At 41.4% G+C, this 20166-nt stretch overlaps 1 protein-coding gene across 2 annotated transcripts in view; it reads left to right on the forward strand.

The window, feature by feature from the left end:
* LOC119497839 (vasoactive intestinal polypeptide receptor 2-like) overlaps window positions 1-18099 on the forward strand; it is a 54031-nt gene extending 35932 nt beyond the window's left edge. For both annotated transcript variants that reach the window (XM_037786249.1, XM_037786251.1), the window contains exons 5-13: window positions 4029-4126; window positions 5456-5588; window positions 6862-7012; window positions 7642-7702; window positions 11858-11927; window positions 13969-14060; window positions 15357-15486; window positions 15612-15653; window positions 16968-18099. In XM_037786249.1, the coding sequence (XP_037642177.1) occupies window positions 4029-4126; window positions 5456-5588; window positions 6862-7012; window positions 7642-7702; window positions 11858-11927; window positions 13969-14060; window positions 15357-15486; window positions 15612-15653; window positions 16968-17141 (951 nt within the window). In that variant the 3' untranslated portion in view covers window positions 17142-18099. The remainder of the gene's footprint in view (window positions 1-4028; window positions 4127-5455; window positions 5589-6861; window positions 7013-7641; window positions 7703-11857; window positions 11928-13968; window positions 14061-15356; window positions 15487-15611; window positions 15654-16967) is intronic.
* The last annotated feature ends 2067 nt before the right edge of the window (window positions 18100-20166 follow it).

Genomic DNA, 20166 nt, shown 5'->3' on the forward strand with positions numbered 1-20166 from the left:
CTGAGTAAAAAGGAATCCGACCTGGTTAATTGGTGTTGACACATTACAAGATATTTCACAATAGACGGACTGGAAGCAGGACAGCAGGTCACAGAGAGTGCAGACCAGATGTAACTTCCCCACAAACACCTCATTGTCTTTAAGTGGTACAAAGAACAAATCAGCTTTAAGTCTCAGCGTTCTCGTTATTTGGAATGTTTTTTTTCATGAAATATCTAAAGTTAGTTTATAAAACATTTTGATCTATTCCCTTCACCAAAATCAATTTTCAGTTTCAGTTATTAGCCATGCTAACGGAGTAACTCCGGGGGGAAAGTGTCACACAACGACAACTATTGGATAGATTGCCGCACAATTTTGTGCAGACATTGATGATCCCCAGAAGAAGAATATTAAATAATTTGGTGATCCTCTGACTTTTCCTCTAGCGCCACCAACAGGTCTAAGATTGAATTGTCACAATTAGGGCTGTCAAAGTTAACGCGATAATAACGCGTTAACGCAAATTCATTTTAATGCCACTAATTTTTTTATCGCATTAACGCAACTTGCAATTTTTAGGTTGTAGTGGGCTCAGTTTTAATGCTAGAGTGAAGATACAGGTATCATATGGAACTAGAAAACCTAAAGAATCCATCAGTACCAACCATGTCATACCAGCTTGCTGCGAAGGAGGCTAAATAACACTCCAAACTTGCGCTGAATTTTGGTGTGGAAAAACTGTCATGGCCATTTTCAAAGGGGTCCTTTGACCTCTGACCTCCAGATGTGTGAATGAAAATGGGTTCTATGGGTACCCACGAGTCTCCCCTTTACAGACGTGCCCTCTTTATTATAATCACATGCAGTTTGGGGCAAGTCATAGTCAAGTCAGCACACTGACACACTGACAGCTGTTGTTGCCTGTTGGGCTGCAGTTTGCCATGTTATGATTTGAGCATATTGTTTTATGCTAAATGCAGTACCTGTGAGGGTTTCTGGATAATATCTGTCATTGTTTTGTGTTTTTAATTGGTTTACAATAATAAATATATACATACATTTGCATAAAGCAGCATATTTGTCCACTCCCATGTTGATAAGAGGATTAAATACTTGAAAAGTCTCCATTAAAGGTACATTTTGAACAGATAAAAAAATGTGTGATTCATTTGCGATTGACTGTGATTCAATATTTTAATAGATTGACGGCCCTGGTCACAATACTTTGGTTTGTGACCAAATACCTGCATAATTAATGACATACCCATCAGCTTCAGCTGTACTTTCAGTTTAGTGCTAATCAGAAAATGTTAACATGCTAACACAATAACCTATATTGGAAATAAATCAGCATGTATCATTGCTACCATGTTAGCATGCTGGAGTTAGCATTTATCTCAAAGCAAAAGGATTTACTTAGGCTGCATACCAAAGTAAAACAAATATTGTTGCCGAAATGGGTTTCCTCAGGAGGGTGGCTGGCGTCTCCCTTAGAGATAGGATGAGAAGCTCAGTCATCCGTGAGGGACTCGGAGTAGAGGCGCTACTCCTTTGCGTCGAAAGGAGCCAGTTGAGGTGGTATGGGCATCTAGTAAGGATGCCCCCTGGGCGCCTCCCTTGGGAGGTGTTCCAGGCACGACCAGCTGGGAGGAGGCCACGGGGAAGACCCAGGACTAGGTGGAGAGATTATATCTCTACTCTGGCCTGGGAACGCCTCGGGATCCCCCAGTCAGAGCTGGTTAATGTGGCCCGGGAAAGGGAAGTTTGGGGTCCCCTGCTGGAGCTGTTGCCCCCGCGACCCGAACCCGGATAAGCGGTTGAAGATGGATGGATGGATGGTGACGTTGCATTTTAATAAAATCACATGAAGTCCATCACCTAGAAAATGAACTACAGTATGATGATGTACCAGTGGGCAACAGAATATCATGTTAGCAGATATTTGATCACTTCCCATCAAAACAAACCGCCCGTCTCTGCTGATGTGATCTCTCTCTGCTGTGTGAGCTGCATCTGCATCTTATTTTAGCAGAAAGTTCAACAAATCATGGAAGAAAGGTGTTTTATTGTGATGCAAGATTATATTTTACTGACTGGATCCACCAGATTTTTCATCGTTTGTGTTTTGAAATTATATAATTTATCGTCAAATCATCCAGATTTATTCAATGAGAGACGTCACTGTGTCTGTTGTCCTTGAGTGCTACGGTATTTTTCTGTCTTTGTCATCACATGGAGGAAATCTCAGTTTTGAAATGAGACTTCTGCCATCCTGTGAGTTCCTGTCTGCAGCTTCCTCCTGCTCACTTGTTTGGCTCGTTTTGTGTCACGAACGGCATCGCTGAATTACCCATTATACTCCCTCCCTCTCTCTTTCTCTCTCTCTCTCTCTCTCTCTCCTGTGTTAGTATTTCTCCTCTCAATTCACCCCATCCCAAATCAGTGAGCTTCACTGACAGTGAATCCAACAAAGATTGCCAGATCTGCAGCCGTAACCAATAAGAACGGTCATTTTAATCATAACGCTGATCATTTAAATAAAAAAGTCCAATAAGAGTTTTTATTTTCCTTTTTTAATGACAATTCTTCATTTAAACTTTTCTCTTTGTGTCAGAGTCATAGTTTTACAGTGTACAGTGAGAAAATATTCCTACTAAGCCTTTTCAACACAGTCTCTCGGCAGTTCATGAAATAGTCGTGAAATTGAATCTATTTGATTCGTGTACATAGACATGAATTTCCCTTTTTTTTTGTGACGTCAGCACGACTTTCAAGCATTCTCCTACAAATGTCCAGCAACACGTGACGCACATGTCCATTTCCACTCCAGTCTTTTCAATATAAAACTAGTTAGGTTTAGGAAAAGATCGTGGTTTGGGTTCAAATAACTCCTGAAGTGACGTAACTTAAGTACAGAAGTTACGTGACAAATAAATCAATTTTGACTTCTGGTTTCACACGGGACACGAACACCAGTCTCCTGGGTGAAAGTCTGTGTTTGTTGATCCTCCCCGACCTCCTCCCTACGTGGCGTTCAATGCTCTCTATACTTTCCGGTTCACAATTATGTGGATTACACACAAATTGATTTTGTGATGACCATCACGAAGAAAATGTGAAATTTGTTTCTATGTTCACAAATCAATATATTACATTTTGTGACTCTTTTGTGACTTTTTGTTCCTTCCAACCAGAAATGTGGGCTTTTCTTTTGGGCATGCATCTCAGCCATCTGTCGGCTAGTTGGTTTGTGTACAACGCACAGGGCTGACTGTCAACAGGCAAGAGGCTATGTGTCACAAACTGCCATAACAACCCCATCCAGACACATATTCCGAATGCGCTGTATACTTGTCCAAAGAATGCTCCTAAAACCTGAATAATATTGGGATATCCCACATGTCTTAATCGAGGCTACACACTCATGTGTTATAAATACAACAACATTACACATTCCTACGCATTTTAGCCTTTTCGCGTGTCATTTGTGTGCCACGCAAACATCCACAGTTTAGGCAAGAAAGCCAGTCAGTACAGGATACATGGTGTACAAATGACACGGGGAAATAAAGAAAGCCATACTCCTTGCACACTAAACACCTCGTGCATTATCGTGGCATTTATACATCTTTTTGTGCTGCTTATACAGAAAATGCTCCATTCGGAATAAGGCCTAATTCAGAGAATCCAAACAGAATATGCTGTTTACATGACTCGTATCAAATTCACAATATTGTCATATTCGGGATAATAGTGGAATATTAAAGTGCATGTAAGCGTAGTCATTGAGGGTGCAGAGGAGGGCCATCTTTTTCTTGTACTGTTCAACAGCAGATGACATGTTGCCTCCTCTGTCTATCTTTATTTATTTGACCAGTTTCCAAGGTGTTATGGGCGTAGCTGCTGTTTCTATAACTTAACACTAATTCAAAAGTTGAAGGTAATATTTAGAGATATTATCCTTCCAGCTGGCTGAGTTTCTGACGCTGTGATGATGAAGATTATATAACAGTAACCCTGCTCCTCTGCTCTCTCTCTCTCTGCAGCTGATCTTCTACGTGGTCGTCCAGACGTTGTACACTCTGGGTCACAGCCTGTCTTTGATCGCCCTCACCACGGGGAGCGCCATCCTCTGTTTGTTCAGGTAAGAACAAATATTACTATATTATCTAGTGTTGACGATTGACCAGACCAAGGTCTCTCCATGAACATGATTTAGATCTGATCCTAGTGTTGGCTTTTCCTGCCTCAGCGCAGGCTGATGCAGCGGGGCTCTGCAGCGTGTCTCCCTGCTCTCTCCGCCCGCAGCCGGAGAGAGCAGGGAGACACCGGCACCCGGTCGGTAACGAGACTACAACGTGTCTCTCTTCAGAGCTCCGTCACTTCACAAGACACGGGAAACCTCTGTTGGTCTGGAGGAGCTGCAGCAGTTATTTCTGCACAAACGCCCACTGAACATTCACTAGATATTCTCAGAGCTACTAACTTTTCTGCAGTGTGGAATGAGCGCGCGTTCACGTCTAGAGGTATGATTATATGATGCCAGTATCTTCACTTTAAATATCTTCTCGCTTTAAATCTGAGCCTGACGAGTTAAAAAATTGCTTTAATGCGTTAAAGAATTTAGTGGTGTTAAAACGACTTTGCGTTATTATCACGTTAACTTTGACAGCCTTAATATTATCACATGAAATAAAACCTCAGAGGTTCCCGTGTGGAAGCTCGGTCTCCAAAATACAAAACAGTAAAAAAAAGACAGAAAAAACTTCTAGTAATGACTAATTACTGAAGAAGAGTGGCTGGTGTTGATTTCAGGCTCATCTTTTAGGTCTCTGTTTGTTTCTTCGTGTGCTGATTGACATTTCAGCTGAGTCTGAGGAAGAGCTGTCACTTTAATTGGATATTAAATGAAAAGGCGCTGGCAATTAGCCATATTCTCATTTCACAGATTTATCATTAATTGTCAACAGATGTGTGTGTGTGTGTGTGTGTGTGTGTGTGTGTGTGTGTGTGTGTGTGCGTGTGCGTGTGCGTGTGTGTGTGTTTGTGTGTCGGCCTCTCAGTTTACGGCTTAATTGGATTTAGATTTATTCAGTTTGTTAATTTAAATTATGTTGATTGGAGCTTCTTCTTTATTTTACTTTGCTGTTGGGATTAGTTTTAAAAATCCGCTGGAGGTTTGACCAAAGCAGTGAAGCTTTAACGGAGTAAATATGCATAAATCACATATCTGTGACAAGATATGATAAACAACAGACATGAAAAATATGTTTTAAGGGCTCATTTATCTCACACACTGAGCAAGAAAGTTTTCTTTTAATGACATCAGTAATTTACATTTTCAGTGTACATGTGTTTGATGATGGTTAATCCTCTTATATTTAGATTAAAATGCCTCTACACCATAGGTAGAGCTAATCTGAGCTCAGCTAATTTTTCTATAATCTGTATATTTTGTGTAACATCTGTGCAGGAAGCTCCACTGCACCAGGAACTACATCCACCTCAACCTCTTCTTCTCCTTCGTCCTGAGAGCCGTGGCCGTGTTGGTGAAAGACGACATCCTCTTCAACCGAACCTCGCAGTGCTCCAACCTGCCGTCACTGGTGAGGTCGCCACCTCTGTAAACAGGAGGCTACACACTCGTGTGTTAACAGCACATCTGTCACAGGAGGAGAAACAGTCTCAGCGTGATGCTTCCAGCCACAGTTTGTAAAATGAAATCAAACTGGAAATGAGGTTTTACAGAAATGAGACTTTATATTTTTCTATTTACTGGAAATATTTTTGCAAACAGCTCATGTCTTATAACGTGATAAAAACTAACCAGCCATCTACTGTGAGCATGATTGAATTGAGTTGGTCTGACTTTATACTGAAGTCCTCTCCAGACACATATTGTGTTGTGATTGAGGCTGCATGTTGGCTTTTTTGATACCTTACTCTTTTTTATTTAACAAAACAAACCAAACTTTCCCAAATTCAACCCTCTGAGACCCACAGTAGACCAGTTTTTATCTTTTTTTAGTGGGGTAAATGGGGTCTTTAGAGGGAGATAGCAGGTCAGCAGTAGATGTCACATAGAAGTGGTGTACATCATTTGAAAGCTGAGAACCTGAAGATTAATTTGAGATGCAGCTCAGCACTGTGTGTCAAGTGTATAAGGGTTTAGAACATTATGATAGAAGTATATGATGGCCATCCCCATGCTCTATTATGTCTCATAAGTTGTTGCAGCAATTTTGGGGTTGATACCATTTGTTACACAGATTTGGTGCTAAATTTAACCATTTTTTTTTCCACTGGAGAATTGATAAAAATGATCAATAATCCCTCTAAAATACCACATTAAGTATGCAGAAATATTCAAATACACCATTTTAGAATAGGAGAAAATAACACATTTATACTGCATGCACCACCACTCCTACCCGGCTTTAGAGGACTTTCTCGCTCATTATACTCTGTATTATACCACGTAACTAACGTAATTTGAATAGGAATAATGCTGTCGGGGCGCTCTGACCTTTATACTTCCATCTACTATAATATAATGTTGGGATGTACAAATTAAAGCTCAACCTCCCGGTGAACTCACTGATTGCCCCGGTGGAAACGGAGGATATATGTCCACATATCAGAATAATTAGCATAATTGCCTGGTTAGCCTACATTGTCTCATGGTCACATGCAGCCCTGCAAAGACAAACAATAGGATGTGCACTATATCAGAAAATGACTTAAAGGTTAATTTTGTGTCACCGGTAATGTTGTTACAGAATTGCTGATAATTTTGCGACATTTTCCATTAATAATAATAATTATTATTAGTTAATCAATAATTAACATTTCAGGGTTGGATGCCTTTGTATGTTTCAGGTGGGATGTAAAGCCAGCCTGGTGTTTTTCCAGTACTTCATCATGGCCAACTTCTTCTGGCTGCTGGTTGAGGGTCTGTACCTCCACACTCTGCTTGTCGTCATCTTCTCCGAGAACAGACACTTCATCGTCTACATGTTCATCGGCTGGGGTGAGTTTTTATTTAATTTGAGGTTTAGTATCTTTTGGAATGAAGAGGAGTTGACTTAGATGTTTAAAGCATTATTAATATTTTTAATTTTTATGCTCAATCGTGTAGCAGACTTTCTTACGTAACATTACATGACATTACGTAACATTACGTAATATTACGTAACAAGCGTACAACATAACGAAACGACATAACAGTGTAAATAAAGAACAATGGCCCTAAGAAGACTTTCTTACGTAACATTACGTAACAAGCCTACAACGTAGCGAAACAACATAAAAGCGGAAAAAAACGTGAAACTTTACGCACGGGACACGAACAGCGGTCTTCCGGGTGAAAGCCTTGTGTTTGTTGGACCCATCCACCTCCCCTCTCACCCGCCTGGCGTGTCTCTTTTGCTATTTAAACTACGTCACCACACTCCCAACGCACTTTCCGTGAGCCGTCTAATATTGATGCGAATGGGTTTACAATGTAGTTAATCGAAAGCAGTGTGTCACATACCGACGCCAAAGGATCCCTTTGGCGTCGGTATGGAACGCCGACGGCCGTGACAAAGCGTCAGTATTTGACATCCTGGGAATGACAACAGGCTGTTATATTAATGTCTTCTTTGTGGCGTTTTGCAGGAATCCCCACGGTGTTCGTCTTTGCGTGGGTGATGACGAGGATTTATCTGGAGGACACAGGGTGAGTCTCGCCAACCACTCATGAACCAATCACTCATCAGCATGAAAACGTGATTCATATCGGTTATTTGAGTCCATCATAATGTCCTTCAAATATATTACATAGATTAAATTGTATCATGGGAATCTGCATGCTATGTGTTGTCTGATTAATAAGTATGCGTAATTTGTTTTGTCAAATGGATATATGAACGTACGCCATGCGCTCTTTGGAAGTGTCATTACTTTCTCCTTTATTATGTGATAGGAGAAATGGAATTAGAGATTGGCACACATTGATATTCAACATGGACTGCTTCGGTTGTTTCATTAAATCCACAAATTACATTTTATCGATTAGATGAAGCAGGCAGCTGTGAATGTGGCTCGGTTGCCAGAATTATAAGACAAATATCCCCCATGTCAAAGAGCACTTTATTGGATAATTCAGCTGGTGGGATTTGCACTGAGTTGTTATCGTTAGAGCCTGCATGGTGCCGCGGATCCGCTCGGCTCGTGTTGCACATTATTGCAGCTGACACCGCAGCTCATCACTGAGCCTGTCACACTGAGTGGGTGTAATCTTAAAAAGACTTTGTGAAACAACTCAAAAGCAATCACAGAGCAGCAGTCTGATAACAATGGACAGCAAGGATACGGCTCCACAGTGTGAGGAGACTGTTTATCAGTCACTTGATGAAGGGCGTGAGATGCATTTGAAATATCCAGAAAAGGCCTTGAGTTGAGATTATTTAGTTATATTTTTGTAGTCTTAGAGAGAGACTGAAGACTCCAGTTGAGATTAAAGGCGTTAACACACTGACGAATAAATGACACCAAAATGTTAAATACTCACCAGCGAATATTATTTATTTTACCTTTATTATGAAAGGTAAGAGTGGAAGGAGTGGACCTTCGTCAAGGTTGAAAGGACTAATAAAGTTTGCCGTGTTGTTTCGGACTACGGAGCGTGTTGTTGTTTCATAATTATAGGAACAACTCAACCCGTTCCACCAACGCGTTCTCATCCCAGCTCGTCACATACTGACGCTTTGTCAGGACCCCTCTGCTTCACTATTTTCGGTCGCAGTAAACACGTGCTTAATGTTGTGAAGTAAACAAAAACACTTGCTCAGGTTCAGGCAAAACCACTATAGTTATGTTTAGGAAGAAACAACATGGTTGGGCTTAAAACTGCTACGTTTGTAGAGTAAAAATGACACTGAAAGTTGTGAACACAAATGAACGGCTGATTGTAACGTGACGCACGGGACACGAGCAGAGGTCTCCTGGATGGTAGCTTTGTGTAAGTTGGACCCATCCACCTCCCCTCCCACACGCCCGGTGTGTAGCCTCTGTATTTGACACCCTGGGAATGAGAACGACTGTAACATCCCAGACACACCAGGAACGTCATGAGCGCGTGGCGGCTGCGTTACCTGTTGTTTTTTATTTTGGCATCCTTGTTAACAGGTTAGAGCAGCCACACTGCCCGGGTGTGACGCGCGTCTCAGCTGCCTCTATTCTCTTCTAGAGAATAGAGGTCTCGCCTATTTTTGACGCATGCCGTGCGCGTCTCACAGCAACAACAGACAAAGTGATCTATTGACAGTATATTAACATCATATCAGCTACATTATTACAGTTTCGATGTCTAGACATCTGTAGAATATGTCACGGACAGTGAAAGTGATCTATTGACTGTATATTGAAATCATACCAGCAAGATTACTACAGTTTCGATGTCTATCTGTAGAATTTCTAACGGAGATGAAAGACTTATTTTTAAATCAACACTTCCTGCTTTCATTTCAAAATAAAAGACCTCAAGCGTTTTTTTCTGTGGACAGAATTCCTTCATTTGTTAACACAAGGCTTTTATTGTGAAATATGTGCCGGACAGTGTTCTAGGACATGCAGTGACTTGGAGAGCTCCATGAATGAATATAGTACGGTGTTTTAATTGTGGATTATTACTATTATTTACAAATTACCACACGTTTCTTAACCTTTCTCTGTCTAAAATAAATATAAATGATATTTATAATGTAATGAAATGGCCATTAAAAGGCAAACTCTATGTAGAAAGAAAGGGCTGACAGCAGCAGCTGCAGTAGCAGAAACACAGCAGACACGCAGCTGAAATGCAGCTGGTGTGAAAGCCCGACGCGTGAATCACGCAGCCGCCACGCACTCCTGATATTCCTGGTGTGTCCGGGCTGTAAAGAGGAAGCTGAGCCGGAAGGCCAAGCTCTCAGTCTACTTCCCCAGCCGTCACCTATAGTCATGAGCTGTGGTTAATTACAGTAAGAATGATACTGCAGATACAAGTGGCTGAAATTAGTTTCCTTAGCAGGGTGTCTGGGGATCATCCTCAGAGACCGGGGCAGAAACGCTGCTCCTTTGTGTCAAACGAAGCCAATTATAAAAGTTGGTTCGGCCCGCTGATAATGATGCCTCCAGTTTTCCGGGCATGTCCAACAGGGAAGAGCACCAGGGGGCAGACGCAGAACATACAGGAGTCAAGTCAATTACATTTATACAGTATAGCCTAATATCACTAATTTGTCTCAGGGGGCCTTATATTCTATACAGGATACGACACCCTCTGTCCTTTACAGTACGACCCTCTCATCGGATGAGGAAAAAAAAAAAAAAAAAAAACTTTTAACAGGGGAATAAATGGAAGAAACCTCAGGAAGAGCAACAGAGGAGGGATCCCTCTTCCAGGACGGATAGACGTGCAATAGATGTGGTGTGTACAGAGTAGCAACATCATGAAAATACAACTTAGACAATCCACATAACAAAAACTGATACATATAATGTGAACATATATGAAAAGGATGGATCCAGGAGATGTAAAGTAGCTTCCAGGCGTCGTCAAACAGATAGAGCCTGAGCAACACGACTTCCTCTCAACCATGGAACCTAGAGAGAGGACAAGATTTTAGTTTTTAGTTCACAATTTGCTTTGGTAATGTATTCGTATGTTTCCCATGCCAGTAAGCCATACTTGCCAACCTTGAGACCTAAGAAATAGGGAGGATTTCAAAAACACAGTGGGAGTTTCAGAGACTTTGTTTCCTGCGTCCTGATGACTTTTAAAGAATGAAAATAACAAAATAATAAGTAGACTGCAACAGCATTTTTGTTAAATAGGCCTACTTTTAATTTTACTTTTGATTCTCAGGAAAGAAAACTGAATAATTTCGCCCTCTGGCGTGAACTTGTGTGAATCTCTGGCATAAACAAGGCAGATATTCATCAGTTTTCATTCATTCATTCATTTTTGCTCCTGTGTGAGCATTTCTTTCTCCTTCTCTCACTCACTGAAAGTAATTTCAGACACAATGCGACAATGGCACCACTGCGCTCTGAAACGCGAGCGCAGCTCAGACTGCGACACGGTGTCGCGAGCAGACATTTGGTGTAGCTCTATTGACGTCCGGGTGGTAACAGTAGAGCTTATACACGCTGTACAGTGCCAGAAACATAATGAAAAGGAAAAAAGGTGTGAAAAATTGCCATAAGAAATACGGGAGAATTGTGGCCCCCGGGAGGAAACCAGGAGATGGCAAGTATGCAATAAGCCCCTTTGGACTGAATTGAATTGATAGAGAGGCTAAAATCTCCTGGAGGACGGAGGTCCAGATCCATCAGAGCGAGGTCCCAGCATGGCCGATGGTCCAGGACAGAGAAGCCTGGGCTACCTTGCTTAGACCTGGATAAGAGTGCCAAAAATGGATGGATGGATTTGTGACTTATTGCCCTGAAGGACATGAGACTTACTTTAAGCTGAGAATGACTATTAAAAAGTTCTGGGCCTGGCGCCTGGGTTAGCTCAGTTGGTAGAGCGGGCGTCCATGTATCAAGGCTTGGTCCTGACCGCGGCGGCCCGGGTTCGAATCCGGCCTGTGGCCCTTTCCGCATCCACTCTCTCTCTCCCCCCTTTCAAGACTCTATCCACTGTCCTCAATAAAAATGGAAAAATGCCCCCAAAAAAAAAAAATAACTTTAAAAAGTTCTGGGCCAGACTCACCCTTGCAAACTTCCACTGAGTAGGTAGCAGCCTGGCTCTCCCTCTGCTTGCAACCATCCACACTTTTCTGTTTCCGTTTTGCTGTACAAATATATACAGTATATGTTATAATAGTTACATTTATGGTTCCTTCAGATGCTGGGAGAGAAACGACAACCCCATACCCAACTGGGTGATCAACGGACCAATCGGACTCTCCATTTTGGTAGGTTGAGGCTCATTACCTCCTGTTTGTCTGCAGGTGTTTCACATGCTTGTCAGTTCAAAGATCACTAAGCAAATGGAAAAATGGATTATGAGTTATTGTTCAGGCTTTCCAATAAAGCATTGCACGATTTAATGATGGCAGATTTACCCCTCGAAATCTGTGCTCATTTTTTTAAGCAATTAGTCCTTGATTTCAGACAGAAGTGAACAAAATCTCGCTTCTCATTTTAGCTGGCAACCGTCAAAGTAAAGTTGATGATTCACGTAGAAGACACAGAAGTAAAGGAGACATTTCTTGTATTGCTGGGTAGAGTTAGTAGTCGTGTCTAGAAGGTAACCCACAAGTTGCGAAAACGTGCAGAAATTTGTGCGAGACTCGCTGCCCGATGACCTATCCTAACCTTAACTATTCAAGGTCAATGTCTAACCTTAACCCCTTACATTCCAACCTCTTTTTTTAGAGGTGTGGGGGAAAGGGGATGTTCAGGGGGAGATAAAAAGTCAACAATGTCACATAGAAGTGGTGTACATCATCTGAAAGCTGGGAACCTGAAGATTAATTTGAGAGCACTCAGCACTGTGTGTCAAGTTGTTCTAGTCATTAATAAAAGTGTATCAGGGCTTAGAACATGATAATATGAATTTGTGACATCCATCCCCATGCTCTATTATGTCTCATAAATTGTTGCAGCAAGTTTTGGGTTACACAGATTTAGGGCTAAATTTAACCAGTTTTTTACCACTGGAGAATTGATAAAAATTATCAATAAATATCACATTAAGACACCAAGACCTTGAGGAACACCATAGAAAAAGCCATGCTGTTATTTGGGATCAAAAACTTTTGACATTTGGAGATTTCTGCAAGAATTGCATTTTTCGGCGATTGGATGGCGAGCACTTCTATTGTGTAAACTGCTCAGAAACCCCCTTATTGTCAATCTAGCTAGAAAAGCCAACCATCCTCTGAATGCTCTAGGTCTCTAGTTTGTGGCTGTAAAGTTTCATGAGGCTGTGATTATCCTAGAGGTCACCACAGGTCATTTTATACAATCAGGTCAAATTTCAAACATTGTCAATGGCTTCTATACTAAGATCACACATGAATACAGTTGAGATCATTGGATCCACAAGAGTCTCAGCTTTACAGTGATACTTAATTTATGTAATTCAAGACTGTTTATGGACCCCAGTATGCAGAAATATTCAAATACATAATTTTAGAACAAGCGAAAATAACACATTTGTACTGCATGCAAGAAGTGGTAATGTCTGTAAAGGGGAGACTCGTTGGTACCCATAGAACCCATTTTCTTTCACATATCTGGAGGTCAGAGGTCAAGGGACCCCTCTTTTTGAAATTCACCATGCTAGTTTTTCGTCGCCAAAATTTAGCGTTATTTGCAATCTTCCCGACAAGCTAGCATGACACGGTTGGTACCAATGGATTCCTTAGGTTTTCTAGTTTCACATGATATCAGTATATTCCCAATACCTTGAAAACTGAGCCGAAAGACAGAGTAGCCGTTGGGGCTTGTCGAAGTTTTAAGGGGTTAAACATTCAAGGTCAATGCCTAACCTCAATCATCTAGAGAGCAACTTGTGGGTTACCTTCTAGACGCGACCAGAGCTAGTTAACCTAGAACAGTTGTTGTAAGAAAACAGACACCGTTCAATTGTTTAGTTTTGAAATACATAATAGTAACAGTAGTAAGATTTTATGCTTCATTCTTGGTATTTTTAAATGATATGTTTGAGATGCCCCAAAAATCCTATATGGTGATTTCACAAAATGTCACAAAACTGTTTCCATTTGTAATGCTTTAAAAGGAACCAAAGATGCACCAGAGAAAACAAATTAAAGTCCAGTTTTCTCTGAACAGAGCACTCAGTTTCTCTTTCTGTCTTAACTTTTCATTCGTTGCTTTCTGTGGGTGGAAAACTGTCCAAGACTGCAAAATAAAACCACCCCCTGTGTGTTTTCCTCTGACTCTCATCAGTTGCTCTGATAGATCTGTTGTTTCCTCCCTGTCTCCAAGGTGAACTTCATCCTGTTCATCAGCATCATTCGGATCTTGGTTCAGAAGCTGAGGTGTCCTGACGTGGGCGGCAACGACCAATCACAATACAGGTATTTCTCGAGGGGCACAAACGCTACACCTGCTCGTGTGTCAGCATGTAAACTTGTGTGGATAAGAGTCAGCTAAATGCCTAAAAAAAAACAGATAATCTGAGACGCCCAGAACATTTTTATCCCCTCTGTGTTCGCCGTCTGGAGAGATAAGCGTGACGCTAACGCTCTTTCACCAAGACAGCGTTTGATGATGCAGCCTTCAAGAAATGGAGAGTTGGAGGTAAAACCTCTATGCCTCAATGGAGCGACACATTCTTGCAAGATTCAGTGTGTTTGAGTCTTTGCCCAGTCAGAGGCGGTGTGTTTAATCTTCAGGCAATTTTACACCCTGCAGGGAAATGTGAGCTGTGCTGAGCTGTCAGGTATTCTCAAGTCCCGTGGGGATGTAAGAGTCAGAGGCGAGAGGTGATGAAAAGCCTGGATAAGCCACTGCAGAATCTCCTGTTGGTGTAGGAGAAGATTCAGTGTCAGTCCTGTTCAGTGTAGGGCTTCTCTTAGGTCTCCTACATATGAAATGGATTCTTCAAAAGTAGTTAAATTGACAGATATTGTGACACACCCCATAAATAAAAGAATTGCAAAATAAAGCCAGGCCGAATGGGAGATGGTAGACCTAAACTCATGTCATTTCATAATGCTAACTCTGATTGATCCCAAATTTGGTGACAAATCGGGACAATCCCAGCCAAAGGTTCCTAAAAGTAAATGAATACATTCATCATTGACCTTTCCGCTTATTGTGCTTATGTGTTTGTAGTACTGTATTTCCTCAATGCATCAATATATTCACATTCTGATGTCTGATCTCCTATCCACTATCACAACAAATTTGGGATCAATCAGAGCTTGCATTATGAAATTACATGAGTTTAGGCGTACCATTGCCCATTCGGCCTGGCTCAACATCTCACATGGTTCCTAAAAGGTTACTCTAGCCAAAAGTCATATTAATACATTTCTTGTATTGCTGGGTTGAGCTGGTGGTCGTGTCTAGAAGGTAACCCACAAGTTGCAAAAACGTGCAAAAATGTAACCTATGCTAATCTTAACTATTCAAGGTCAACGCTTAACCTTAACTTTTCCAGGTCAATGCCTAACCTTAATTATTCAAAGTCAATGCCTAACCTTAACTAGGGGTAACTCAAGATCCCACTAGCCTAAAGGGGAAAACTGCCCCTTTACAGCATATCAACAATGTATGGCCTCATACAACAGCAATAAGGACAAACATTACCTCTGTTACAGTTGAATGGTGCTACAAAGAACTGTTTTATGTTTTGTTTTTTTTCTCAGGAGGTTGGCCAAATCCACTCTCCTGCTGATCCCTCTGTTTGGGATCCACTATGTGGTCTTCGTTTCTCTCGGTGAATCCATCGCAGAGGATTATAAGATATTCTTTGACCTGGCACTCGGATCCTTTCAGGTGCTGCATTATTATTATTCCCTCCAATCAGCCTCCCACTCCAATCACTACATGACATTATCATTAATATTTCTTAATGAATGAAAGTGAATGTGTTTTTAACATTACTGTGTTGTTTTCTCCAGGGTCTGGTTGTGGCCATTCTGTACTGTTTCCTAAACAGTGAGGTAAGTTTTCATTATATGCACAGTACATAGTGTGTAGTAATACTAATAAGAAGTAAACACTGTGGCATTTCCAATCAACATTAATTAGCATAACATCATTTTCCTTTCAATATTTTATTTTAGAAGAGGAAAAAAAATAATAAAGCTTTTGAAAAATTCCCATAAATGTGTCTGCAGTCAGCTGATAGCACGCTTATTTTAAAAATACACCGCTTAATTTCAATGTGGTCTTAAGTGGGAACATTTCATAAGCAGTTAATTATGTTTTTCTTTGAGGTAAAATTAGTGAGTGTGTCCAAATTCCATCATTAGATATTTTTCACTAAAAATATTTTGAATTATATTATTCAAACATCAAGTGCTTAAAACAGTAGAGTGGCATCTGTTCAAACATGGGCTGTGTGTCATAACTCTGCAGCTCCTTGTTTGTTGCAAACACCAGCATCTAAAAGACTGATAAAACAATTCAAGTGAAATCTGACCAGCGAACTTCTTGTTCCAGTTATTACAACTAATAAAATCATCCATCCATCCATCCATTAGCTGTAACCGTTTATCTTATTCATAAAAAAAACGTCTTCACATGTTGAAAATCATCATCCAACAAACACAAGGCTTTCATCCATGGATGTATAAAGAGAACTGGATACAGCGTTGTAGGCGGGCTCTCGTTCATTCCCATGAGAGTGGCTCAGTGGCACATGAAGCCGAAATGGCTCGACTTCCAAGTGATAAAGTACCCGGATCTTCCGACGATCCTCCGCATCCATTGGGCCTGTGGAGCAGGCGCAGTAGCGTTTCCTTTAACTCCGTCTCCCAGCCCTCGCTGCAGCATCGGTCTGGGTCTCATTCACATGAACAGAGGAAGGAAAATAACTCTGGATTCAGCTATTTTACAACTTTTAGGACCCAATGATTTAAATAAGGGCTATTCAAGTGTTCATACTGGGAAGTTGATTTACCTAAAAAAAAAATGATCCACTGAGTTACAGACATGTCTTTTCCAATGTGAGTCTATGGGATGGCATCGCTTGACCGACACGGAAGTTGTAGTACCGCGGTTTGGACCCTACGAAAATTGGCATCAACGACCGGCGCTCTCCCTGGGGGGCTTGCTTTCATCCACTGTTGTGTGTCCTGTGCGTCACGTTACAATACACTGTTCGTTCGTATCCTCGTGTTCACAACGTTCAGTGTCATTTTCACTGTAAAAACATAATAGTTTTAAGCCCAACCATGTTGTTTTTTCCTAAACCTAACTATAGTGGTTTTATTACTAGTTTGCCCCATTTGTTTATTAATCTGTTTTTGCAGGTTCAGGGGGAGCTCAAGAGAAAGTGGCGGAGTATGTGTCTGAACTGCCGTCTGAACAGAGAGCACCTCTTCAACAGCGCGTTCGCCTCCAGGAACGGTTCAGAGCACATGGTGCAGTTTCACCGCAACTCCCGAACCCAGTCCATCATGCAGACAGAGACCACAGTGCTGTGAGGATTTGAGGGATCCTTTAAAAAAAAACAAAAAAAAAACACAGTCTCCAGGTTGACCTGGGTCGAATAATTTTACAAAACGGTTTTTAACACAAAGTTGAGGTGAAGTACCACATGGGTGGGACCTGCACATCATTTCAGAGCAGATTTTGGTTTTAGCTTTACATACTGTATGTCTGCGAGCCTTCAAAATGTACCTTAAGTGGGCCTGAAGCAGTTCTGATTCATCCTATGAGGGTGTGCTTATGTTTGCTGCCAAGAAAGAACCATTCCTATTCAGTGAGTCAAGAAAGGACAGGTCTTGTAGACAATCGTTGCAACAACCTCATTTTTACTCTGTTTTTCAGGACCTGTGCACATCAGAAAGGTAAGAAATGTACAAACTTTGTCAGAGCCATAATATTGTGACAATGTGCGGTTGATATAAGTGAAACATTTATGAGAGAAATAGGTATTTTATGAAGCCTCGTACATTAGCTATAAAGGGAAATCTTGAAATGCGGTCGTGTTCGTGAGTTAGCGTAACTGAACTGGAATTCATAATCGCAGACATAATTGCAGATTGCACACATCATAGTGCGCTGTGCTTGCGCATTGCTCGGCACAGCAAAAAAGTTGTCATTGCGCGGTGCATGCCATTGGAAATAATATGTTTCAGAGCGCAGTGGTACTGTTAATGCGTTCTGTGTGAAAGGCCCTTAAGCCTGAGGAAATGACAGCCCAATGACAGCATCAGTCGTTTCAACAAATGCCCCAAAACAGCGTGTTTGCGGTCAAGTGACAAAGCTCTCTAGTGGTTGTATGGAATAATGACTGTTGTCCATCGGGAGCAGCAACACATTCTCCCTCCCAACTAGTCAAATACCGCCACTTGGTTCAGTGCCCCTCCGGATCGGAGACCAACGCACGGGGTACCCCTCTTACGTTACTTTTGGACGGACCAGGCACGGCGTGTCAATATACCCTCGTTACATGCATAGTGTCCTTTCAAAATAAACTTCCGTTTTCACAGGAAGTTAGGTTTAGGAAACACAACCACTTCGTTAAGGTTAGGAAACGGTCGTGGTTGATGCTAACTTCACTGACTAGCGACACACGGGGCTGGCGATACTTAAAACTCACGTGACTACTGACTCACTGTCTCACTGACTCACAGGGCTGACGACACCGATGACTCACGTGACTAAAGACTGACGTGACAAAATAAGTAAAGTTACTTTTAGTTTCACACGGGACACGAACAGCGGTCTCCTGGTTGAAAGTCTTGTGTTTGTTTGACCCTCCCGCCAACCCTGAACGGACTACGTCACGTTTACATTAGAGTTAGTTGAAAAGTGTTTCTGACGCCGAGAGGCACTGACCAAACGGCAGTATTTGACGAGTTGGGAGAGAGAACGGGTTGGGAGAAAAAGAGGAAACAGTGTGTCGTTTTTGCCAACAAAACATTGGACATAAACGCGTGAGACCGCTGCTTATTTCCCGTTTTCCACCGCGAGTCAATGTTGGTTTCTTTTAACCATGACCACGGTTGTTCCCTAACCCTAGCCAAGTCATTTTTCTGTCTAAAACTCATCAAACCATAACCATGACGACTGTATTGTTTAAACGCTGAGTTGTAACAGTTTTGGAAGATACTGACAAACAGTGTCGTCTTGCCGATAGTGGTGTCAAATCAGAAAACACTTATCTTATCGTTTAATTTGAAGGACTTGTTGAGGCAACAAGATCAGGTGGATAACTTTTAAAGACTGTTTCTTTGGGTTCGCCCATCAAGGTTTTACTCAACCAAGCAACATAATAGCAGGTCTACTACCCAAGAAGTTTGTACAATCAAGCTACGTGTGTTTGGTAAAATTAATCGATGGTTTTCAGACCATGTTATGTGCAGGTCAAAGTTTTCATTCCAGCTCAAATGCAGCAGCTGGTTTTTCCTACAAGTTTGCAGGAAAAGGTGGCAACTTGTTACTTTAGTGACGTATTTTGTGGTTCATACACCCACGCCCACCCATCTGATACTTGAAGCTTGTTAAAATCACTTATAAAAATGATTAAAGAATACATTTTTGACCCAGGTCAGCACATGCGCCCTGGTTGTCTGGGCTGCTGGTTAAAACACCGGTAAACAGGGTTGTTTTGTACCGATTCAGAACCCTAAACTGCATCATTTTAATGTACATTTAATGATATGATGTTATCGAGAAGTGCTGTGCATGCTCCAAACCGTTTATCTGTGCTATGATGGTTTTGATAGTGCTAATCTGTTATGATGAAACAATGCAGGTGCTCAGACTGAAGATGCCATGTTAATGAAAAGGGAAAACTTGTTGTGTCCACCGGGAACTTCTGTTGCGATTGGTGGCGTAACCATTTGTCACTTGATTTGTTGACAAGCTCAATACAACCACCACAATTATTGTACTCAAACTATACAGTTTTCACACCATGGGTAGCTGGGAGAGGACAGGATATATTTCACAGATTTTTAATGCACAAATTTGAGCAGGACTGATGTTTCCGTGGGAAGCCAGTGAGGGATCACATCCCACAATGATGTGTGTTGATCTACGCTGTAGGATTTCCATCCATTCCCACCTGCTCATGCAGCGATTTTGATCACTCCCACCCACAACACTGTTTTCTGTTGAAAATCCTCTCTGCCCCATCCCACGGGGAAAATAAGACCCTTATATCCTTAGAGCAATGTTTTTAATCTGAAGAAATGGTTCAGTAAGCCAAATCTTAAAGACTGGAAAAAAGCATTCTTAAAGGCGTTTAAGTAGTTGAAATGATAGGGATCACAAAAAATACTTCAACCGTGATAGTGTTATTTTCCAAAAAGTTCCATCTATTTCTTTCAAAGTATGTGAAAGCCAACAGGTTGCACAGATGAAAAGAAAGTGAGTGGGTAAGTGGCGACAAATTGAAAGTTTATTTTCCGACCTACATCAAGGAGGTTAAATGTTTTCGGAACAGTATGTCAGTCTGTTTGTCTGTTGGGGAGCAGAATATCTCAAAAACGACCCAAC

Source organism: Sebastes umbrosus, chromosome 12, assembly GCF_015220745.1.
Source record: "Sebastes umbrosus isolate fSebUmb1 chromosome 12, fSebUmb1.pri, whole genome shotgun sequence".
NCBI lineage: Eukaryota > Metazoa > Chordata > Actinopteri > Perciformes > Sebastidae > Sebastes > Sebastes umbrosus.